Source organism: Saccopteryx leptura, chromosome 2 (genome assembly GCF_036850995.1).
Source record: "Saccopteryx leptura isolate mSacLep1 chromosome 2, mSacLep1_pri_phased_curated, whole genome shotgun sequence".
NCBI classification, from domain to species: Eukaryota; Metazoa; Chordata; class Mammalia; order Chiroptera; family Emballonuridae; genus Saccopteryx; species Saccopteryx leptura.
Genome location: NC_089504.1, coordinates 230,597,706 through 230,622,930, shown reverse-complemented (window position 1 = coordinate 230,622,930; position 25,225 = coordinate 230,597,706). Strand labels below are relative to the sequence as shown.

The window sequence follows — 25,225 nt, the reverse complement described above, 5'->3', positions numbered from 1 at the left end:
AAAACATACAGGTTGAAGATCCTACTCTGCATCAACCCAGGAGGCCTAGGAGTCCACCGAGGTGTCTCCCTAGCATGAAAAGGGGCTCCAGGACCCGTAAAGTGCTGGTGAGGAGGGCGGATGGAGGGTTTGAGTGCACTTTTTGCCAGCGGCTCAGGGCTTGAGGGCTTGCAGGCCTTGGGGCTTTAGCGAAGAGCGCGGCTTACACACACCATGCGCCAGCTCCGGGCGCAGGTCGGGCGGAGCGGGGCGGGGCCGAGCGGCGCGCGACCCTCAGCGCGCTCGGGAGGTAGGGACTGGGGCGGCCTCTCTGGCCCCAGCTCCCGCGGGCTCTATGACACTGCGCTGGCTCGCGGGACGGGGCGGGGTTGGCTGACGGGGAGTAGGTTACTCAACACTGTACATCTCGCGGTGAACCTCGCGCCGATTTTCTCGCGAAAACTAGGAAGTACCGCGCTTGCGCACTTCAAGTAGTGCTTGGTTCCTGAGGCAGGTCTGCCTTAGGGAGTGGGAAGGGACTTGGAAGACGCCGCTGCCCCCCCGGACTCGCCACCATGAGCAGCACCCTAGCCAAGATTGCGGAGATCGAAGCCGAGGTAGTGGACGTAACTGGCGCTTCACTCTTGGCCCGAGCGTTCTTTTGTCGGCGGTGTCTCCCCCATACAAACTCCCTTCAGCGGCGTCAGGACCGAATCCTCTTTCCCCGACTCCCCTCAGGCCGGACCCGCGCTCCCCGACTCCCCTCAGGCCGGCCCCCTTTCCCCGACTCCCCTCAGGCCGGACCCCCTCAGGCCGGACCCGCGCTCCCCGACTCCCCTCAAGCCGGGCCTCCTTTCCCCGACTCCCCTCAGGCCGGACCCGCGCTCCCCGAGTCCCCTCAGGCCGGACCCCCTTTCCCCCCGACTCCCCCACGCCGGGCCCGCGTTCCGCACTCCTGTACCTTGGTCGGTACCTCCTTCCAGTATCCGCTCCTCTTCGAACATTGTTTCTCTCAGTTCTTGCTTCCTTTTTTTGGCGAGCAATAGTGAATCCTTTTCCCTTTCTCCACCCCTGACTGCTGAAGATCTTCAGTGTCTTTCCTTGTTCCTCGAAATCCCACCTTCCCCGCTCTCTACTTCGTTGACTCGGTTTCCCGGGAATAGGATCTGGAAGTATAATAGATTCACCTCTGTGGTAACTGTTAATTTCTCCTGGATGATTGTGTGATTCTATTGCCTGTAGTGCTCAGCGCTCTTTAAACTTGGGAAAGTGATGACCTGTATTATATGGGGCATGCCAGGTACAAGCAGTTAGAAAAGGAATCAGCAGATGAATTTTAGTCTGATCTGTGGAGCTAATTATAATGACCTTAGTAACGTCTCTTTTCTGTGGACCTCAGTTGTTTACTCTCTAATGAGGGGAATGGGCTGGGTGGGTGATGGAGAGAATGCATTTTTACCCTTTTTGACATCTGACTAAAATGGGTATGGATATACTGACTTTAGAGGGACCTAGTAAAAAAAAACAAAACACTTCTCTCAGAGCTGGGGGACCATTCATTCTGGACATTTTACCCTGTAGGAATTACTTCTGATTTATGGCTGTGATTTTTCCCTTATAGATGGCTCGGACTCAGAAGAACAAGGCCACTGCACACCACCTAGGGCTGCTTAAGGCTCGCCTTGCTAAGCTTCGCAGAGAACTCATTACTCCAAAAGGTGGTGGTGGTGGTGGGCCAGGAGAAGGTTTGTGTTTTTCTTAAACACTTTTTTCCTCTGGTGTAATTTCTACCAAAATAATAGAGGCATGTGGTTTAAAAATAATTTAAAATTTTCAAAGATTTGTATTTTTTAGCCTGAATTCTTGAATTGAATTTATGTTATTCTGTTGATTTCGAAGGCAAGTGATTATTATCTAAGTGAACTAACATTTTTTTTTAGAGAAGGGCCACAAATTTGGCTTTGAACCTGTTTGCAACCATTGTAAAACAAACAAACAAACCCCAGTCAGTCATACATACAGTGTACAGGGTTTGTAAGACAAAAAGAAACCCAATTTTTAGACCAATTATTACATATTTGGGCCTTAAACACTATGGGTACTAGACAGGTTTATAACAGTTTAAATGGTCGAGGAATAAAGTTTTTATATCAAACAGTCCATCAAACATTGTGAATTGTAGGAGGATTTTGCGTGCTTAAGTTCTGCTAGAGGTAAGCTGTAAAAAATAAATTGTAGAAATAGGTCCTAGAGAGGTAGCCAGAATATGAAAAGAATTGTGTGAGTCTCCACACTCAGGGATAACTTTCTTCCTCTTTTTGATATTTATTGATGTTTTAGGTTTTGATGTGGCCAAGACAGGTGATGCTCGAATTGGGTTTGTGGGTTTTCCATCTGTGGGGAAGTCAACACTGCTCAGTAACCTGGCAGGGGTATATTCTGAGGTGGCAGCCTATGAGTTTACTACTCTGACCACTGTGCCTGGCGTCATCAGATACAAAGGTGCCAAGATCCAGGTGAGTCATTTCTGTAGATCAAAGAAGGGAAGAAATCCATCTGTGCAGTGATATAAAAATAACTTATTGGGAGCACTTTATATATCAGACCTTATCTTTGATCTACCAGGCCCTCACTGTCTAGCAGGGGAGATGGAGCAATAAAAACAATACCATACCAGTGGTGGTACAGTGGATAGAGCATCAACCTGGGATGCTGAGGTCCCAGATTAGAAAACCCCAAGGTCTCCAGCTTTGAACATGGGATCATAGATATGATTCCATGGTTGCCGGTTGAGCCCAGGTTTACTGGCTTGAGAAAGGGATCATTACTTGGCCTGAGACCCCTGGTCAAAGCATGTATGAGAAGCAATCAGTGAACAACTAAAGTTATGCAACTACGAATTGATGCTTCTCATCTCTTTCTTCCTGCCTGTTTCTCTCTAAAAACCCCCAAAAAACAAAACCAAATATCTGTGAAACACAGAGAAAAATTGACAGATTTCCTGCATGCGCCCAACCGGGATCCACCTGGCATGCCCACCAGGGGACCATGCTCTGCCTATCTGGGGCGTTGTTCCACTGCAACCAGAGCCATTCCACACCTGAGGTGGAGGCCAAGGAGCCATTGTCATCACCTGGGCCAACTTTGCTCTAATAGAGCCTTGGCTGCGCAAGGGGAAGAGAGAGAGAGAGAGAAAGAGAGAGAGAAAGAAAGAAAGAAAGAGGGTGAAGGGTGGAGAAGCAGATGGGTGCTTCTCCTGTGTGCCCTGGCCGGGAATCGATCCGGACTTCCACACGCCAGGCCAATGCTCTACTGCTGAGCCAACTAGCCAGGGCGGGGCTACATTTTCATCTGAGAATTGGGGGTATGCACCTTGTCCTCTCCCTCCTTGTCCCCTTCATCTTCAAGCAATCACTTACTTGTTTTTTTTCACTATAGTTTACATGTTAAAAGTTTATATAAATAAGGACATGTATAAATATAAACAGACTTTTTTGGAGGAGGTTGGCTTTCATTCAACATAATTTTGAGGTTCTCTTCTGTTATCCTGCTACCTCAAATGTTAATATTTTATATAGCCGGAGAGTAATTATCAGGGATAGGTTACATTGGTATTGGTGTAATAACAGTCTCTAAACTGCAGACCTTGTTCGAATTCTACTAATTTCCCCTATTGTTTACTTTTTCTTTTCCAAGATTCTGTATAGTATCATCCCATGTTTATTTAGTTATTTTTCCTTATTCTACTGCTATCTGTAATAGTCCCTCAATCCTGTTCTTTGACCTTTACACCCTTAAAGAGTAGTGATTAACTGTTTTGTAGAATGTTCCTCAATTTGGGTTTGATATTTTCTCATGATTAGACTGAAATGTTATGTATTTTTGGCAAGAATACCAGAGAAATAGTTGGTGGGTTTACCTTTATCAATTGGTTAAAATGGTGTCTGCTGGGTTTCCCTTTGTTTTTGTAGTTAATAAATATCTTGGGGGATATACTTTGAGATCCTGTTTCTCAAACTTGCCCACTAATTTTAGCATCCATTTCTTGATCTTATCGGCAACAGTTATTATTGTGCTTCTTGCCTAACGATGACTCTTTATTTTTCTCTTTCCTAATGTATTTATTAATTGCAATTCTTCTATCCATATGAAAAAGCTATTCTTTCTCCCCATTTACATATATATTCAATAACTTGTATCATTGTGGGCTCATGGATGTTTATTTTATGGGGTATAATCTAGTACTCCCTTTATTTTATTACAGAAAATTATCCCAGCTTGGATACTTAGGAAGTACTTGAGATTGGCTTCTGTTTTGTTTTTGTTTTTTTTTAGTATTTCTCTGAAGCTGGAAACGGGGAGAGACAGTCAGACAGACTCCCGCGTGCGCCCGACCGGGATCCACCTGGCACGCCCACCAGGGGCGACGCTCTGCCCACCAGGGGCAATGCTCTGCCGCTCTGGGGCATCGCTTCTGTTGCGACCAGAGCCACTCTAGCGCCTGGGGCAGAGGCCAAGGAGCCATCCCCAGCACCCAGGCCATTGTTGCTCCAATGGAGCCTCGCTGCGGGAGAGGAAGAGAGACAGAGAGGAAGGAGAGGGGGAGGGGTGGAGAAGCAGATGGGCGCTTCTCCTGTATGCCCTGGCCGGGAATCGAACCTGGGACTTCTGCATGCCAGGCCGACGCTCTACCACTGAGCCAACCGACCAGGGCCGAGATTGGCTTCTGTTTTATTTCTATAAGCCTCCATCGTTTTTTTGTGTTTTTTTTTTTACAGAGACAGAGAGAGAGAGTGGGATAGATAGGGACAGACAGACAGGAACGGAGAGAGATGAGAAGCATCAGTCATCAGTATTTCATTGCGACACTTTAGTTGTTCATTGATTGCTTTCTCATATGTGCTTGGACCACGGGCTTTTAGCAGACCAAGTAACTCCTCGCTCAAATCAGCGACCTTGGGTCCAAGCTAGTGAGCCTTGCTCAAACCAGATGAGCCCGCGCTCAAGCTGGTGACCTTGGGGTCTCAAACCTGGGTCCTTCGCATCCTAGTCCGACGCTCTATCCACTGTGCCACCGCCTGGTTAGGCCCCCATCTGTTTTTGAGTATTTTTTTATTTTCAGGCACCACATGATGGTCCATGCTAATCTTAGATTTTTCTTCCCCCAGCCCTGGAATCAAGCACGTCTAAAAGAGTTCTAGTTTGTTTTATTGGAGAGGGTAGTTAGAAGTCAAGATCTGGTGTGCTCATTACTTCCCATGTGGCGTTTTAAATCAATATAACTGAAGTTTCCCAGTCAGGGCAGGTGCATTGAATATATTATCCTTTTTAAAAGTGATAGAAAAGGTTGCTTACTTTGACCAGTGTGTTCTATCAGTCTTGAAGAGGTAATGTTACTAATTGGTAGTAAGGAATAGGGAGGAGCTTTGGAGTAGGTTCATGAATGGAAAAGGTGAACTAACTACCTCCTGAATTTTTTTTTTTTTTGTATTTTTCTGAAGTTGGAAACGGGGAGGCAGTCAGACAGACTCCTGCATCCACCTAGCATGCCCGCCAGGGGGCGATGCTCTGCCCATCTGGGGCGTTGCTCCACTGCACCCAGAGCCATTCTAGCGCCTGAGGTAGAGGCCATAGAGCCATCCTCAGCGCCCGGGCCAACTTTGCTCCAGTGGAGCCTCGACTGTGGGAGGGGAAGAGAGAGACAGAGAGGAAGGGGGGGGTGGAGAAGCAGATGGGCACCTCCCCTGTGTGCCCTGGCTGGGAATCGAACGCGGGACTCCTGCACGCCAGGCCGATGCTCTACTACTGAGCCAACCGGCCAGGGCTTTTTTTTTTTGTGACAGAGAGGGACAGATAAGGACCGACAAGACAGGAAGGGAGAGAGATGAGAAGCATTGTTCTTTATTTTGGCACCTTAGTTTTTCATTGATTGCTTTCTCATATGTTCCTTGATGGGGGGGCAGGGCTGTAGCAGAATGAGTGACCCCTTGCTCAAGCCAGAGACCTTGGGCTCAAGCCGGCGACCTTTGGGGTTCAAGCCAGCAACCACGGGGTCATGTCTATGATCCCACGCTCAAGCCAGTGTCCCCTGTTCAAGCTGGTGAGCCCACGCTCAAGCTGGCGACCTTGGGGTTTCGACCTTGGGTCCTCTGTGTCCCAGTCCGAGGCTCTTCTATCCACTGCACCACTGCCTGGTCTGAATTACTTTTTTATTGTTTATTTAAATGGCGTATATTCCTATAATGTAAAATATGCTTCTAGCAAAAAGGTTGTTTTTTTTTTTTCTTTATCCAAGTGAGAGTGGCAGAGATAGACTCCTGTATGCACACTTACTGGGATCTACTTGGCAACCCGTCTTGGGCCGATGCTCCGCCCATGCTCACAAACGAGCTATATTTAGCACCTGAGGTAGAGGCTCTATAGAGCCATCCTTAGCACCCGGGGCCAACATGCTTCAACCAGTGGAGCCATGGCTGTGGGAGAAGAAGAGAGATAAAGAGAAAGGGGAAGGAGAGGGGTGGAGAAGCAGATGATCACTTTTCCTGTGTGCCCTGACTGGGAATTGAATTTGGGACATCACACCCTTGGCTGATGCTCTAACAATGAGCCAATTGGCCAGGGCCAAAAGTTAGTTTTAAACAATATTTTTGTAAGTGCAAATCTTTTCCCAGTTCATTCATGTGGATAATTTAGTATTGGCCATAAAGTAGATAAGTGATATTTTCAGATTTTACAAATGCTATTTTTTTTTTTTTTAAGTGAGAGGAAGAGAGATAGACACTCCTGCATACACCCCAACTGGATCCACCCAGCAACCCTTGTCTGGGGCTAATGCTTGAAACAACCAAGCTTTTTTTAGCACCTGAGGCTGATATACCAACCTATCCTCAGTGCCTGGGCCAGTGCTCAAAGCATTTGAGCCATTGGCTGTGGGAGGGGAAGAGGGAAGGAAGGGGGAGAGAAGCATATGGTTGCTTCTTTTGTGTGCCCTGACTGGGAATTGAACACGGTACATCCATATGCTGGGCCGACACTATCCACTGAGCCAACTGGCCAGTGTTTGTTTTTTTAAAATGCTTATTGTATTGATTTTAGAGAGAGAGGAAGGGAGAGAGAGATAGGAACATTGATCTGCTCCTGTATGTGCCCTGACCAGGATTGAACCGGCAACCTCTGTTCTTTGGGACAATGCTCTAGCCAACAGTCATTTTCAATTGGGGACACACATCAGAGTCACCCATGGAGCCTTTTGAATTACAAATCAGTACCTGAACCTTATTTTGGCCCTTCCAAATCAGACTCTGTAGGGATGGGGCTCACCTGCTCATTTTTTTTTTCACCTGCTCATTTTTAATGGTTCTACAGGTGATTCTTATGTGCTTGCCTCTTTAAGAATTGCTGCAGAATATTTTGTCCATTGGAGAATTAGGGGGATTTGCAGAGGTCTCAGTATTATCTAATATAGCTCTTATCCAGCTGTTAGGACTGTGACTTTGTGTAAACCACAGGTTCTATGAATCTCAACTAATAGCCTTATCTCACAGAGTCGTTAGGCATTTAAAAGATTCATTCATTTATTTATTTATTTTAAGATTTTATGTATTCATTTTAGAGAGGTGAGAGAGAGAGAAGGGGGGGAGGAGCAGGAAGCATCAACTCCCTTATGTGCCTTGACCAGGCAAGCCCAGGATGTTGAACCAGTGACCTCAGTGTTCCAGGTCAGCGCTTTTATCTGCTGCACCATCACAGGTTAGGCTTAAAGATTTATTTTTCTTTGTTTTTTTAATTGATTCTAGAGAGGGGATGGGGGAGAGGGGAAACATCGACCTGCTGTTCCACCCATCCATGCACTCATTGGTTGATTCCTGTATGGGCCCTGGCTGGAGATTGAACCTGTAAACCCTGGCACAAGGGGATGATGCTCTAACCAGCTGAGCTGCCCAGCCAGGGCAGTTGTTTGGCATTTTAAACTAACGTATATAAAAAGCCCATAGCTGACATTTAAAACATGCTTAGTTAAAGTAATATTCACATACTTTTTTTTTTTTTTAAGACTTTATGTATTGATTTTAGAGAGAAGAAAGAAAGGGGGAGGAGAAGCAGGAAGAACCAACTGGTAATAGTTATTTCTTTTTTTTTTAAAATTTTTTTAAAATTTTTAATTTTTTTAAATTTTTTACAGAGACAGAGAGTCAGAGAGAGGGATAGACAGGGACAGACAGACAGAATGGAGAGAGATGAGAAGCATCAATCATTAGTTTTTCATTGCGACACCCTAGTTGTTCATTGATTGCTTTCTTATACGTGCCTTGACTATGGGGCTACAGCAGACCGAGTAACCCCTTGCTCAAGCCAGCGACCTTGAGTGCAAGCTGGTGAGCCTCGCTCAAACCAGATGAGCCCACGCTCAAGCTGGTGACCTTGGGGTCTCGAACCTGGGTCCTCTGCATCCCAGTCCGATGCTCTATCCTCTGCGCCACCACCTGGTCAGGCGGTAATAGTTATTTCTAATACGTGCCTTGACTGGGCAAGACTGGGGTTTAGAACCAGTGACCTCAGCATTCCAGGTTGATGCTTTATCCATTGTGCTACCACAGTTCAGGAAATATTCACATACTCTTAAGGAAGATTGGATTTAGCTCTACTAAATGTTGGATACTTGAGAAATCATTCTGTTTTATCTGCTCAGATTTATAACCAGTTTTTTCTTTTCTTCTCTCCCCCGTTCTTAATCTTGCAGCTCCTGGATCTCCCAGGTATCATTGAGGGTGCCAAGGATGGGAAAGGTAGAGGCCGTCAAGTCATTGCAGGTGAGTGGTCCTGGGCCACCATCTGAAGTATTATTTCTTTACCAGGTGTTGTTCCTTAGGATGGGAACTGTGGGCTTGGAGATGATACTGTAGTGAAGGGCCTAGTTTTTCCTAACTTCTTACTGGAATAGAATGTCATAATGTGAAGGGACCTCAGATCCCCATTTAAGGAGAAACACTAAGGACTAGAGAAGTGAAGTGCTTCAGTTCAGTGTTGCAGTGTTTATGGCACATTTAGAATTAGAGCTCAGGTTTCCCAGCTATGCTTTAAAAAAAAAAATTATTTAAAGCAAGATCTTATAAAAGGTTAATCATAAATTACAACAATCTGCTACTTCACCTTCTTCTCACCTCAATGTCACTTCCCATTGCCAACTATACTGTTAAGTCTTTAACTGTTTCTTTTCCTACTTGCCTTTATACTTTTAAAAATTATGCTTTTATTGCTATTTCATGATTAATTTTAGGTATTATCAATTTATTTATTTATTTACTTATTTATTATTTTTTATTTATTATTTATTTTTTTATGGTAAGGAGTGAATTCCTTTTTTTTTTTTTTTTTTACAGGGACAAAGAGCCAGAGAGAGGGATAGATAGGGACAGACAGACAGGAATGGAGAGAGATGAGAAGCATCAATCATCAGTTTCTCGTGGCGAGACCTTAGTTGTTCATTGATTGCTTTCTCATATGTGCCTTGACCGCGGCCCTTCACCAGACCGAGTGACCCCTTGCTCAAGCCAGTGACCTTGGGTCCAAGCTGGTGAGCTTTTTTTGCTCAACCCAGATGAGCTCGCGCTCAAGCTGGCAACCTCGGGATCTCGAACCTGGGTCTTCCGCATCCCAGTCCAACGCTCTATCCACTGTGCCACTGCCTGGTCAAGCAGGAGTGAACCCTTTTACTCCATACCTCTTCCCATTTTTTCAAAAAAGTTGTATCACAATTTTTAGTTGTCATTAATCATGGTTTATATGATTATGTATTGTCTATGTAACTTTTGTTTAATGCTGAGATAGTATATTATGACATTTTTTCTTGTGAAATGTGCTTTTAAAATTTGTTTTCTATGGAATAAATAATTAGTTATGTTTGGTTTTGTGTACTTTTCTGTGTTTGCTAATATTTTCTAAATGTTACAACAGATCAAATGCCAATCAGTCAACATTTTTCTAGATACATAAATACAGTTCCAAAAATAATCTTATTGATTTCATTCTCTCTCCCTAGCCCTGGTACTATCCTTCTCTACCCTTTGTCTTTTTGGTTCAATCTGGATTGGTTGCTTTCTAGATCAGCACTGTCCAGTAATCTAAATGTTCTTCAGTAATGGATATGTTCTGAATCTGTGCTAATTTGGTAGCCCCTAAGCATGTGTGTCCATTGAACACTTTAGATATGCCTAGTGTATGAGGAATTGAATTTACACTTTGATTTTAATGAATTTAAATTTAAATAGCCATAGGTGGCTAGCAGAGTCTGTATTGGGCAGTGCAGTTGTAGACTTTTTGGCTGGCTTTTATCCTGAGATTTCCTTCTGTGTGGGATCCATTTCCTAGAGTCATTGTTTTACTGTTTTTATATTATGTTTTACTGAAGCATATTTTTTTAATTGAATTTATTGGGGTGACGCTTGTTAATACATTATACAGGTTTCAGGTGCCCATGAAGCATATTCTTTAGTAACCTTCCAAGGAAGGTTAAATGATAGGTATATACATATATATATTTTTTCCCCCATGTTTGAAAGTTGTTTTTTTTCCCACAGAGACAGAGAGAGAATCAGAGAATCAGAGAGAGGGACAGACAGACAGGAAGGGAGAGAGATGAGAAGCATCAATTCTTCGTTGCAGCTCCTTAGTTGTTCATTTACTGCTTTCTCATATATGCTTTGACTGGAGGGCTACAGCAGAGCTAGTGACCCCTTGCTCAAGCCAGTGACCTTGGGCTCAAGCCAGTGACTATGGGGTCATGTCAATAATCCCATGCTCAAGCCAGCAACCCCAGCTCATGCTGGCGAGCCTGCACTCAAGCCAGCAACCTCAGGGTTTTGAACCTGGGTCTTCTGCATCCCAGTCTGATGCTCTATCCACTGTACCACTGCCTAGTCAGGCTGTTTGGAAGTATTTTTATTCCACCCTTATATTAAATTATTAATTTAGCTATTTTATAGAATTATAGGTTAGAAGTCATTCATGGATGAATATCAGAAACATTATGCTAAATTAAAAGAGCGAGGTACAAATCACATTTTGCTTGAGTTCATTTATATGAAATTCTGAGACCTTGGCTGGTTGACTCTGGTAGAGCATCAGCCTGGCGTGTGGATGTCCCAGGTTCGATTCCTGATTAAAAGGCACACGGGGCCCCTCCATCCCTCCCCCTCTCCTTTCTTTCTCTCTCTCTCTCTCTCTCTGTTGCCCCCCCCCCCCTTTCTGCAGCCATGGCTCTGTTGGAGCAAGTTGGCCCCGGGCACTGAGGATGGCTCCATGGCATTGCTTCAGGCACTAAAATAGCTTCATTGTTCAGCAACGGAGCAACAGCCCCAGATGGGCAGATCATCACCCCATAGGGGGCTTGCCTGGTGGATCCCAGTTGGGCACATGCCTTCCTGCTTCTCACTTAAGAAAAAAATAAAATTCTGAAAAATGCAAACTAAACCATGGTGACAGAAAGATCAGTGGTTGACTAAGAACTGAGGGGAATATTGATTGCATTAGGGGTACAAGGGAACTTTCAGAGGTGATGGAAATGTTCTTGATTGCTATAGTCATTAGATAAGTATATATTTTTCATCAAACTGTATGCTTAACTTGGGCACAATTTAGTTTTGGTAAGTTATACCTCAATAAAGTTGACTGAAATATACTAACCAGATAACCATATTTTTTTAGAATTGTTTTTTTTTTTTTTTTTTTTTGGTATTTTTCTGAAGCTGGAAATGTGGAAACGGGGAGAGACAGTCAGACAGACTCCCGCATGCGCCCGACCGGGATCCACCCAGCACCCCCACCAGGGGTGAAGCTCTTGCGCCCGACCGGGATCCACCCAGCACGCCCACCAGGGGTGAAGCTCTGCCCACCAGGGGGCGATGCTCTGCCCCTCTGGGGCGTCGCTCTGTCGAGACCAGAGCCACTCTAGTGCCTGGGGCAGAGGCCAAGGAGCCATCCCCAGCACCCGGGCCATCTTTGCTCCAATGGAGCCTCGGCTGCGGGAGGGGAAGAGAGAGACAGAGAGGAAGGGGAGGGGGAGGGGTGGAGAAGCAGATGGGTGCTTCTCCTGTGTGCCCTGGCCGGGAATCGAACCCAGGACTTATGTACGCCAGGCTGACGCTCTACCACTGAGCCAACTGGCCAGGGCCTTTATTTTTTGTATTTTTCTGAAGCTGGAAACGGGAGGGACAGTCAGACAGACTCCCGCATGCGCCCGACCGGGATCCACCCGGCACGCCCACCAGGGGGCGACGCTCTGCCCCTCCGGGGTGTCGCTCTGTTGCGACCAGAGCCATTCTAGCGCCTGGGGCAGAGGCCAAGGAACCATCCCCAGCGCCCGGGCCATCTCTGCTCCAGTGGAGCCTCGCTGCGGGAGGGGAAGAGAGAGACAGAGAGGAAGGAGAGGGGGAGGGGTGGAGAGGCAGATGGGCGCCTCTCCTGTGTGCCCTGGCCGGAAATCGAACGGGGACTTCTGCACGCCAGGCCAACGCTCTACCACTGAGCCAACCGGCCAGGGCCTAGAATTCTTAACTGTTAAATTTTTTAAAGCTCTTTCATGGATTTAGGTTATTGCTTGGTTTGTAGCTTCATTATGACTTTTTAAAAAAATTGATTTTAGTTAGAAAGGAAGGGAGGGAGGAAGGAAGAGAGAAAGAGAAAGAGACAGAAACATCAATCTGTTTCTATTGTGCTCTGGGATCGAACCAGCAAACTACATGTTTCCAGACGAAGCTCTAATTAGCTGATCTATTCGGCCAGGACATGACTTGTTTTTGTATTAGTGAATCTAGAAGTTGACACATCTTCTAGATACACTAGTAGAAAGCAAAGCATACATTAGAAATTGACTTCTGGCTTAGATTTTTGTTAACCTTAAGAACTTCATGCATGTCTGTATATTTACAAAAACATTCTTTGTCTCCTCTCTCCTTCCCCCCAGCCCATTGATTTGAGATAGAGAGGAAGGGGGGAGAGAAAGAGAAGCATCAACTCACTTTGCTTAGTTCTTTCATTTAGTTATGTACTCATTGATTGCTTCTCGTATTGCCCTGTCTGGGGTTGAAGTCATGACCTCTGGAGCACTGGGTGGATGTTTATTCACTGAGTCACCTGGCCAGGGACGAAAAAACATCCTTTGTCTCTTAAGTGCAGGAACTACCCCTTTGCCTCACTTTTGAGTATTTGGATTAGTTGAATCTTTTTTTTTTTTTTTTCCAGACACAGAGAGAGTCAGAGACAGGGACAGACAGGAAAAGAGAGATGAGAAGCATCAATCATTAGTTTTTTGTTGCACATTGTGACACATTAGTTGTTCATTGATCACTTTCTCATATGTGCCTTGACCGTGGGCCTTCAGCAGACCGAGTGACCCCTTGCTCGAGCCAGCGACCTTGGGTCCAAGGTAGTGAGCTTTTGCTCAAACCAGATGAACCCGCGCTCAAGCTGGCGACCTTGGGGTCTCGAACCTGGGTCCTTGGCATCCCAGTCCAATGCTCTATCCACTGCGCCACCACCTGGTCAGGCGGATTAGTTGAATCTTTAATGAACTTTACTTGGGTAAAAATTTTTATTCTTTCAATTCTTTAGTGGCCCGAACGTGTAACTTGATCCTGATTGTTCTGGATGTCCTGAAACCCTTGGGACATAAGAAGATAATTGAAAATGAATTGGAAGGCTTTGGCATTCGCTTGAACAGCAAACCTCCCAACATTGGCTTTAAGAAGAAGGATAAGGGAGGCATTAATCTTACAGCCACTGTAAGTGGAGAAGGTGATATGGAGCAGGCTGCTAAAAACACTGGGTGGAATGGGTTGAACTACAGAAATAGTGACATTTGGAAATTACCTCACTTCTAGCACTAACGTGACATAATGACCTTGCAATGACAGACAAGAATCAAGAGTAGGATAAGAGTCACACTTACGTTTTCACTGTCATTTCCTCTTTTGGGTGGTATAGGAATATAGACCAATCTGATGCTGTATTAAGTAGGTTGCTGCCAATGTCATGTTTTTATTCATTCAACACAGATTAATAAGATTGTCTGCTATAGGCCAAGCATTGTTTTAGGAACTGGGTAGTGGATGGAAGAGGGAGCAAACTAGACAAAAATCCTTGCCCTTACATCCTAATGGGGGGAAAGTAGCAAACAAAATTGAATAAATATGGTATATTAGAAGATGATGCATCTGAGGACAAAAGTAATGTAGGGAAAGAGGGTAGAGAGTTATAGTTGGGAGGGTTGCAGTTTTAAGTAGTTTGATCAGAAAAGTCTTCATTAAGGTGACATGAAGGATATGTTGGTGAAGAGTATTCACAGCTCTGGGGTAGAGTATGTCTTTGCATGTTTGAGTAACAGCAGAGTGAGCAAGAAGAGTAGTTAGAGATGAAGTCATGAAATAGGGCCATATATGCTTTTACTTTGCAGGAGTTGGGTAACTACTGGTTGGCTTCCAATCTGTGGAGCAAACATGATTTTAGAGAGAAGAAGGGAGAGAAAGAGAGACATTGATTTCTTGTTCCAATTATTTGTGCATTCATTGGTTGATCCTTATATGTGCCTTGACCAGGGATGGAACCTGCAACCATGCATATTGGGACGATGCTCTAACCAACTGAGCTACCTGGCCAGGACTGATTAAGTTTTAATGGACTTAATTATTATTATTTTTTTAAATGGACTCAATTATTATAGTAATCTGGCTATAATATAAATTGAGAGAAGCTGAGAAACCATTTAAGAGGTTATTATAAAATCCAGTGGAAGTGATAGCTTCTTAAACCGGGATTGTAATAGTGGATGAGATGAAAAGTGGTTGATTGTGGAAAGGTTTTGAAAATAGCTGATAGGAATTAGCCTGGATTGGATATAAGTCATGAGAGAATGAGATGACTGTGTTTTTTGTCCTAAGCTAGAAAAATGCACTCATTACTAAAATGGTAGGCCTTTGGGTAAGAATAGGTTTGTAAAGGAGGGGAAAGTCAGGATGTTCAGTTCGATATGCTAACTAGACATCTAAGTGTTCCTGTCAATCATGTGAGGAATGATCTGGGCTGGAGGTATGAAGTTGGGGGGTTTTCAATTTAAAGCCTTAGCTGAGATCACTAGGAAGTGAGTATAAAAAAGGTTCAAGGATTAAGCTTTTTGGCCCTCCTCAGTGATTAGAGGGAAGAATTAGTGAATAAGACTTCTCAGACAAAAGAGAAGAAAACCTAGTAGAGTTTGGAATCTTAGAAGCCAAGAAAGAATTTCAGATTGGAGGAGTGATCAAATACTGTCAAATGCTGCTTCTAAGTCATATAATCCAGGACTGAGAATTTCCTAGAACATTTAACATCCTAGAGGTCCAGACAATTTAACTGGCGCAAGTTTAAGATATCCTGCTCAAAAGAGCCTTCCCATTATCCTTTCACAATGTTTGAATTTGAGCAATAGTATTCTTTTTTATTGAGTTTGCTAAGACTGCCATAATAAACTACCATACACTAGGTAGGCTTAACACAAATTTATTTTCTGTTAATTGTAGAGGCTTGATATCTTAGATCAAGGTGTGAGAAGGATTGGTTTCTTCTGAGCCTTCTCTCCTTGGCTTTTAGATGACCGTCTTCTCTCTGTCTCTTTACGTGGTCTTCCCTTTGTGTGTCTGTGTCCTAATCTCCTTTTCTTAATAGGGACATCAGTCACATTGGATTAGGGCCCACCAATATAACTTTATTTTAACCTAATTAACTTTTTTTTTTGTGACAGAGAGAGAGGGACAGACAGACAGGAAGGGAGAGAGATGAGAAGCATCAATTCTTCGTTGCAGCACCTTAGTTATTCATTGACTGCTTTCTCATATGTGTCTTGACTGGGGGTGGAGGGTTAGGGGGACCACAGCAGAGTGAGTGACCCCTCCTTGCTCAAGTCAGTGACCGTGGGCTTCAAGCCAATGACCATGGGGTCATGTCTCTGATCCCACGCTCAAGCCGATGAGCCCATGCATGAGTCTACGCTCAAGCCGGAGACCTTAGGGATTTGAACCTGGGTCTTCTGTGTCCCAGTCCAACACTATCCACTGTGCCACCTCCGGGTCAGACTACCTCTTTAATCCCTTATCTCTAAACAGTAATATTCTGAGGTTCTAAGACTTCAACGTACACATTTGGGTGGCAGCTATGGGGGCACAGTTTAGCCCATAACACCTTCCTTACAGTTTGGAAAGATTTTAAGTTTTTAAGTATTTTTTAAAAAAACTTTTATATATTCATTTTAGAAAGGAGAGAGAGAGAGAGAGAGAAGAGGGAGAAGGAGCAGGAAGCATCAATTTCCATATGTGCATTGACTGGGCAAGCCCAGGGTTTTGAACCAGCGACCTCAGCATTCCAGGTCGACTCTTTTTTTTAATTTTTTAAAATTTTTATTTATTTATTCATTTTAGAGGAGACAGAAAGAGAGAGAGAGAGAGAGAGAGAGAGAAAGAGAAGGGGGGAGGAGCAGGAAGCATCAACTCCCATATGTGCCTTTACTGGACATGCCCAGGGTTTTGAATCGGTGACCTCAGCATTTCCAGGTCGATGCTTGATCCACTGCGCCACCACAGGTCAGACAACCGGGTCGACTCTTTTTTTATCTTTTTTTTGTATTTTTCTGAAGCTGGAAATGGGGAGAGACAGTCAGACAGACTCCCGCATGCGCCCAACCGGGATCCACCCGGCACGCCCACCAGGGGCGACGCTCTGCTCCTCCGGGGCGTCGCTCTGCCGCGACCAGAGCCACTCTAGCGCCTGGGGCAGAGGCCAAGGAACCATCCCCAGCGCCCGGGCCATCTTTGCTCCAATGGAGCCTTGGCTGCGGGAGGGGAAGAGAGAGACAGAGAGGAAGGAGGGGGGTGGGGTGGAGAGGCAAATGGGCGCTTCTCCTATGTGCCCTGGCCGGGAATCGAACCCGGGTCCCCCGCACGCCAGGCTGACGCTCTACCGCTGAGCCAACCGGCCAGTGCCCGGGTCGACTCTTGATCCTATGCACCACCACAGGTCAGGCAGTTTTTAAGTATTTCCTGCTAAAAGTCAGTTACTTTGATCCAGGATAGCAGTCTTTAGAAATGAGTTTGCAGCTTAGCCAGGTTTTCCAGATTAGATTCATCAGTATCATCAGTAGATACTCTTGGGAGATTTTTTTTTTTTTTTTTTTTTTTAATTAGGACCATTTATTGGGTGGTGTCAACAGAGAACACAGGAAATGGGAACAAGTATTAGGGGCCAGAGAGTGGGCTCAGAGTAGAGGAGCCCATCCAGAATGATCAAGTCTCAGGCCTGTGCAAAAGTTCTCAGGGGTTCCCCAGGGGTATGGTGAAGGAGAGGTAGTCCCCAAAGGTGCCCCAACAGGGCTGGTAGATCTGGAACATGGTGATCCAGGTGGTGAGTATAATCACCCAAAAGAGGAAGCCCACAGTTGAGTGCCACAAATCCAGGTAGTACTTCCAGCACAGGTTCAACTTCTTGTTGGATACCTGTTCCAAGTTCATAGTTGCGCTGGGGCCGGGTTGTCCCATGGGTCTGAAGGGCAAGACCCAACCTTTAACACTGTGAGCAACAGGATCACGAAAATCTCCCGATTTTTTTTTTTTGGCTTTCTGACTAGTCATTGTCTTCTATGCTCATTCAGTGCCCTCAGAGTGAGCTGGATACTGAAACTGTGAAGAGCATTCTGGCTGAATACAAAATTCATAATGCTGATGTGACTCTGCGTAGTGATGCCACAGCGGATGACCTCATTGATGTGGTAGAAGGAAACAGGTATGGTCTGACGGTGCAGTAAGGTGCCTGAATTTGAATTTGAAGCCTTGTGATGGAAATTGTATCATGAATCCAGAAGACATTGATTCTAAGTCCACTTGTGGACCTTGGTTGGGTTTTTTTGGTTTTTTTTTTTTAGCAAGAGAGAGAGAAAGAAAGGGACAGACAGGAAGGGAAATGAGAAGCATCTACTTATAGTTGCAGCACTTTAGTTGTTCATTGATTTATTGCTCATACATGCCTTGACTGGGGGGCTCTAGCAGAGCCAGTAACCCCTTGCTCAAGCCAGTGACCTTGGTCTTTAAGCCATGGACCATGGGATTATGTCTATGATTCCATGCTCAAGCAAGTGAGCCCGAGCTCAAGCTGGTGACCTCGGGGTTTTGGACCTGGATCCTCAGTGCCCCAGGCCAACACTATCCACTGCGTCCCTACTTGGTCAGGCAACCTTGGTTTCTTTAGCTGTAAAATCAAGGTTTGGTCTTGATTTCTAACATCTTTCTTTGCTCTGAAATTCGATTATGATGGTCAAATTTCCCACTTCAGTTACTTGCTGCGAACTAGGATGTTTCCTAAGCTCTGTGTTGTATAATGATTGAAGAGAGTAGGTTCTCAGTTTTTGCTCCCAGAATTAATCTATTTAAAAAATCCACCCCTGGCTTCGTGGCTCAGTGGATAAAACTTTGACCTGGTGCTCCAGAGGTCATGGGTTCTATCCCCGGTTAGGGCACATATGAGAAGCAATCTGAGTACACAACTAAATGGAACAATTAAGTGAAACAAGAAGTTGATGGTTCTCTCTTTCTCCCCCTCCCTCCTTCCCCTCTTCCTTCCCCCTTGCCCCCTCCCCCTCTTCCTCCCCACTTCAAATTAATAGAAAAAAAATATCCCATAAGCTATCCTACAGGACTCAGAGAAGGCCTGGGTGTATGTGCTCTCTCTAACCCAAGGGTACATAGCTGAAACCCTATTTCATGAAACATTGCTATTATTAATTGAGTAATAATTAGAACTACTGTTAAAATTATTCCTGGCATTTGGATGTAATATTTTCTAGTTGCTTTCCTGTTCATTTGTTCCTATTTGTTTGATGAATTTATTTGATTCTCATTTGAAAACAAAGCCAGTGTTTTGAGTTAGACATTTTATAAGTGAGTCATTAAAAGCCTGAGAATTTGTGACCTACTTAATTATTATTGACCCTAGCTGCCACACTGATTTTACATTGGGATTGTAACATTGCCAGATACTGTGTTTAAAATTTTTTTCTTTTTTTTTTGTGGCAGAGACAGAGAGAGTCAGAGAAAGGGACAGATAGGAACAGACAAACAGGAAGGAGAGAGATGAGAAACATCAATTCTTCGTTGTGGCTCTTTAGTTGTTCATTGATTTCTCATATGTGCCTTGACCGTGGGCCTTCAGCAGATCGAGTAATCCCTTGCTCGAGCCAGCGACCTTGGGTCTAAGCTGGTGAGCTTTGCTCAAACCAGATGAGCCTGCACTCAAGCTGGTTCAGAGTCTCGAACCCGGGTCCTCTGCATCCCAGTTCAACGCTCTATCCACTGCTCCACTGCCTGGTTAGGCTGTGTTTTTAAATAAAAAAAAAAAATTATTATGAAATATGTAATTAGAAATATACTTACATTCTTATAAGGTTTTTTTTTTGTATTTTTCTGAAGTTGGAAACGGGGAGGCAGTCAGACAGACTCCCGCATGCGCCCGACTGGGATCCACCCAGCATACCCACCAGGGTGCGATGCTCTGCTCATCTGGGGCATTGTTCTGTTGCAACCTGGGCCATTCTAGTGCCTGAGGCAGAGGCCATGGAGCCATCCTCAGCGCCCGGGCCAACTTTACTCCAATGGAGCCTTGGCTGCAGGAGAGGAAGAGAGAGACAGAGAGGAAGGAGAGGGGGAGGGGTGGAGAAACAGATGGGCGCTTCTCCTGTGTGCCCTGGCCGGGAATCGAACCCGGGTCTCCTGCACGCCAGGCTGACGCTCTACCACTGAGCCAACCGGCCAGGGCCTACATTCTTGTAAGTTTTAAAACAACCTTCTGGAAATTGACTCTGAGCTTGCCCAGGGCACGTATTTAGAAAGTGACAGAGCTTTAAGTACATTCAGTTTGTGTAACTCCGAAGCTTGTGTTCTTTTCACTGTAGCATGTTCTCTTAGTAGTTGGCTGCATGGCTGGAACTAGGGCCTGGGTTTTGTTACTTCTCAACCCATACTTTACTTTTTTTTTTTTTTTTTTTTTTTGTATTTTTCTGAAGCTGGAAATAGGGAGAGACAGTCAGACAGACTCCCGCATGCGCCTGACCGGGATCCACCCGGCATGCCCACCAGGGGCAACGCTCTGCCCACCAGGGGGCGATGCTCTGCCCCTCCGGGGCGTCGCTCTGCCGCCACCAGAGCCACTCTAGCGCCTGGGGCAGAGGCCAAGGAGCCATCCCCAGCGCCTGGGCCATCTTTGCTCCAATGGAGCCTCGGCTGTGGGAGGGGAAGAGAGAGACAGAGAGGAAGGAGGGGGGTGGAGAAGCAAATGGGCGCTTCTCCTATGTGCCCTGGCTGGGAATCGAACCCGGGACCCCCGCACGCCAGGCCGACGCTCTACCGCTGAGCCAACCGGCCAGGGCAACCCATACTTTACTTTTTAGATGTACTTTATTTTGGTAGGAAGTTATTTTTGTGTGGGGTTGAGGGTTGCTATGCCTCTGTTATCCTTTTGAGAGTCTGATTTGGAGTTCTGGGTTAGGGGATGCTGATAATCAAACTGACAGTCTTGTCGACAGCTCCATATTAATGTCTTATTTTTCTTTATAGAGTTTATATCCCCTGTATCTATGTGCTAAACAAGATTGATCAGATCTCCATTGAGGAGTTGGATATCATTTATAAGGTACCTCACTGTGTACCTATCTCTGCCCATCACCGCTGGAATTTTGATGACCTCTTGGAAAAGATCTGGGACTATCTGAAACTTGTGAGGATGTAAGTCTTAGTGGATAGAGTAGTAGTACTATGAAAATTAAACCAGACTCCTAAAATGATATCCTCTGGGCTCATTAACTATTTCTTTTAGAGATATAAATACATTTTTTTTTGTATTTTTCTGAAGCTGGAAACGGGGAGGCAGTCAGACATGCTCCTGCATGCGCCTGACTGGGATCTACCTGGCACGCCCACCAGGGGGCGATGCTCTGCCCATCCGGGGCTTCGCTCTATTGCGACCAGAGCCACTCTAGCGCCTGAGGCAGAGGCCAAGGAGCCATCCCCAGCGCCCGGGCCATCTTTTGCTCCAATGGAACCTTGGCTGTGGGAGGGGAAGAGAGAGAGAGGAAGGAGAGGGGGAGGGGTGGAGAAGCAGATGGGCACCTCTCCTATATGCCCTGACCGGGAATCGAACCCGGGACTCCTGCACGCCAGGCCGACGCTCTACCACTGAGCCAACCGGCCAGGGGAGATATAAATACATTAATTCCTATCTGCTCGGCCATTTTGAGGGCACTTTTTCCTCAGGTTGGAAGTTATCTGTACCTGTTCTTCTCGGGTGATGGAGGGTTGAATTGCATGCAGTACATGAAACATTCCATGAATTGGGCAACCTCTGCTCCCTCTCTGTTCTAGTTACACCAAACCCAAAGGCCAGTTGCCAGATTACACATCCCCAGTGGTGCTGCCTTACTCCAGGACCACAGTGGAGGATTTTTGTATGAAGATTCACAAAAATCTTATTAAAGAATTTAAATAGTAAGTATGATGGACATGTATGTGGTACCTTTTACCTGTGAGCTACTGATTCCACTAATCAGAAATTCTTAGGCTAACATTAAAGAAATTGGTTATCAGGGAGGCTGCTAAAATACTTGTTTGGTTAGAACCCTGATGTCATCTTAAAACCATGTGAGCTGTGGCCAGGTAGTAGTTGGTTAGAATGTCATCCCAATATGCCAAAGTTGCAGGTTTGATCCCTGGTCAGGGCACATGCAAGAATCAACTCAAGCCTGACCAGACAGTGATACAGTGGGTAGAGCATCGGACTGGGATGCAGAGGACCCAGGTTCGAGACCCTTAGGTCGCAAGCATGAACCCAAGGTCACTGGCTCAAGCAAGGGGTCACTCAGTCTGCTGTAGCCTCCCCACCCCCGGTCAAGGCACGTATGAGAAAGCAATCAATGAACTAAGGTGCCACAATAAAGAATTGATGCTTCTCATCTCTCTCCCTTCCTGGCTTTCTATACCTGTCTGTCCCCCTCTCTGACTCTCTGGATCTGTCACAAAAAAAAAAAAAAAAAATCAACCCAGTGAATCCATAAATAAGTGGAGCAACAAGTCAATATTTTCTCTCTCCCTTTGTCTCTCTAAAAATCAATAAATAAGAAAAACCCAGCCTGACTTGTGGTGGCGCAGTGGATAAAGCGTTGACCTGGAATGCTGAGGTTGCCGGTTCAAAACCCTGGGCTTGCCCGGTCAAGGCACATATGGGAGTTGAAGCTTCCTGCTCCTCCCCCCTTCTCTCTCTCTCAATCTCTCTCTCTCTCTCTCCTCTAAAATGAATAAATAAAAATTAAAAAAAAAAAGAAAAGAAAAACCCAACCAAACAAAAACAAAAACAACCATGTGAAGTTGGAACAGGAAGAACAGCACTAGAAGCTTCTTATGGTTAGTAATACTGGCAGTACAAAGGGCTCTAACTTTTTCTTGTTATTTCATCTTTCTCTTGGTCAACACAAGTGTTAATTCTTCCTGCTAGCATCGTGCTGGCTTCCATTGGGTGCAGTCCCCCTCTAAACCTTTTTTTTATTGAGAGAGAAAGGGATAGATAAAGACAGTAAAGGAAAGAGATGAAAGCATCAATTCTTCATTGCAGCACTTTAGTTATTCATCAACTGATTTCTCAAGTGTGCCTTGACCCAGGGTGGGGGTGCTCCAGCCGAGCCAGTGACCCTTTGCCCAAGTCAGTGACTGTGGGGTCATGTCTATGATCTCATGTGAAAGCCAGCGACCCAGTGCTCAAACTGCTGAGTCTATGCTCAAGTCGACAACTTTGGGGTTTCGAACCTGGTTCCTGTGCATCCCGGGCTGACACTCTATACACTGTGCCACCACCTGGTTGGGCCTGTAAACCTTAAATAACGGTAAATCCTCCTCCCCCAATCTCTTTCTCATTCTTTTCACTGCTGAGAGGGCCTACAAGCAATTATAACCCACTAACAATGAGCATCTCATTTTTTATTTGTTATTTTTAACATTTTTTGAACTAATATTAGATTTGCAAAAAATATGTTTTCTTATCTCCCTCACCCTACTTCTCTTAACATTATCAATTCCTATAACCATAGTATGGTTACCAAGAACAGAAATTAGCATTGCCTGACCAGGAGGTGGCACAGTGGATAGTGTCGGACTGGGATGCGGAGGACCCAGGTTCGAGACCCCGAGGTCGCCAGCTTGAGCATGGGCTCATCTGGTTTGAGCAGAACTCACCAGCTTGAGCCCAAGGTTGCTGGCTTGAGCAAGGGGTCACTTGGTCTGCTGAAGGCCCACAGTCAAGGCACATATGAGAAAGCAATCAATGAACAACTAAGGTGTGGCAACGAAAAACTGATGATTGATGCTTCTCATCTCTCTCCGTTCCTGTCTGTCTGTCTGTCCCTGTCTATCCCTCTCTCTGACTCTCTTCCTGTAAAAAAAAGAAAAGAAATTAGCATTAATATATTACTTGGAATTTTTCTTTTCTTTTTGAGAGAGGCAGGAAGAAAGAGACAGGAAAATCGAGCTGCTCCTGTATGTGCTCTAATCTGGGAATCGAAGTGGCAACCTCCACACATTGGGATGACGCTCTAACCAACCAGGGTTTATTTTTTTTAGAGACAGAGGAAGGGAGAAGCGAGGGGAGAAGGGAAGCATTCATTTGTTGTTCCATTTAGTTGTGCATTAATTGGTTGCTTCCTGTATGTGCCTGACCAGGGATCAAACCCACAACCTTGGTGTACTGGTACAACGCTCTAACCAGCTGAACTATCTGGCCAGGGCAAAACGAGTATTCATTTCTTTGAGAGAGAGAGAAGAGAAACATCAACTCATAGTTGCAGCATTTTAGTTGCTCATTGCCTCTCATATGTGCTTTGACCGGGGGGCTCAAGCTGAGCCAGTGACCCCTTGCTGAAGCACTGACCTTGGTCTCAAGCCAGTGACCATGGGATCATGTCGATGATCCTACACTTAAGCTGACAACCTTGGGGTTTTGAACCTTGGACCTCAGTGTCCCAGGTCAATGCTCTATCCATTGTGCCACCATTGTTCAGGCTTTGTTTGGTTTCTTAAACTGGCTCTGGAACAAGAGGAACTACACAACTTCTATAAGTCTTTGCTACTCTGTGCAGGCTCCAGTGTGCCAGGGTACTGGGGAAGCTAAAGCCTCTCAATTTTGAGTGATTTTTGACTGGTGAGAAGGGACCTTGGCTGTTGCAGGACTGTGGCTGTTAAGAGCTGGAATGTTAAACAGAAGCAGAAAGGTGGCACCCAGGTAATTAGGGAAGAAGCTTTGTGATTAATTATACTGACTGTTCTTTTTTTCCCTTTCATACAGTGCTCTGGTCTGGGGTCTCTCTGTGAAACACAATCCTCAAAAAGTGGGTAAAGACCATACGTTGGAGGACGAGGATGTCATTCAGATCGTGAAGAAGTGAAACCTTCCCCTTTCTCCATCTGCTGGGCCAACCAGTTCAGCTTTCCCCATGACCAAACACCCCACCCCAGCCCCTTCTGCCTTTGGCAGCCACTGGATCAGGATTCAGGGGAGGGAGATGGAGGTACTCAAAAGTGGAACTTCACTTGTCTTAACTTGCTGTATCTCCTTGTATGTTGAGCTGCATAAAGGACCTGGTAGGCCTGCTTGCTATATGCAGTTCAAGTGTCATTGTCAGAATTTGTTTTGGGATGGACTGAATGAGGATGGGTATGTACAGTGAGTCAGCTGCAGAAGGAGTACTTGGGAGCTTGGTCATGATTGTGAAATGGATAAAAATGACTGCAACATCTTATTTATGTTTTAGTCATGGGAAACCCAAATGGCTGTGGACTTCAGTCCTTTCAAGTGGTCTTTCCCAGGTGATGCTGAGAGAGCAAAGATTTGATGTAAGTTAACTGATTATTCCTTGCAGGGCTAGCCCATTTGGGAGATGATACAGTGGCAATTGAGTAAAGTACTTTGACCAGGCACATTGGAGTTTGAATTGCAGGTTCACCTCTAATTAGCTGTGGAACCTGCACAAATTACTCAACCTCTGTAAACCTCAGTTTCCGCATTTAACATGGAGGTAGTAATAGTACTTACCTTCTAGAGTGGAGATTGTTAGTATTAAGGGATATGGTACTTGTGAAATGCTTAGCACAGTAACTGGCATATTAAGAACTTGGTGAATGTTGGCTCTTATTGTCACTGG

At 45.2% G+C, this 25,225-nt stretch overlaps 1 protein-coding gene and 1 pseudogene across 1 annotated transcript; one reads left to right on the top strand and one right to left on the bottom strand.

Moving 5' to 3' along the window:
* Positions 1-444: 444 nt before the first annotated feature.
* Positions 445-24,688, top strand: DRG1 (developmentally regulated GTP binding protein 1). Its single transcript, XM_066370448.1, has 9 exons — positions 445-596; positions 1,601-1,724; positions 2,320-2,495; positions 8,720-8,789; positions 13,588-13,757; positions 17,648-17,778; positions 20,601-20,768; positions 21,405-21,527; positions 24,370-24,688. Exons 1-9 carry the CDS (start codon positions 555-557, stop codon positions 24,467-24,469), a joined length of 1,104 nt encoding a protein of 367 aa, XP_066226545.1. The 5' UTR covers positions 445-554; the 3' UTR covers positions 24,470-24,688.
* Positions 17,310-17,551, bottom strand: LOC136395513 (gamma-secretase subunit PEN-2 pseudogene; annotated as a pseudogene).
* Positions 24,689-25,225: the final 537 nt, after the last annotated feature.

Excerpts from the sequence above, each read along its gene's own strand:
- DRG1 (XM_066370448.1), top strand. The coding sequence starts at position 555 with ATGAGCAGCACCCTAGCCAAGATTGCGGAGATCGAAGCCGAG. Across the intron at positions 17,779-20,600 it reads GATGTGGTAGAAGGAAACAG|AGTTTATATCCCCTGTATCT; the intron begins GTATGGTCTGAC and ends TTTTCTTTATAG. Across the intron at positions 20,769-21,404 it reads TATCTGAAACTTGTGAGGAT|TTACACCAAACCCAAAGGCC; the intron begins GTAAGTCTTAGT and ends TCTCTGTTCTAG.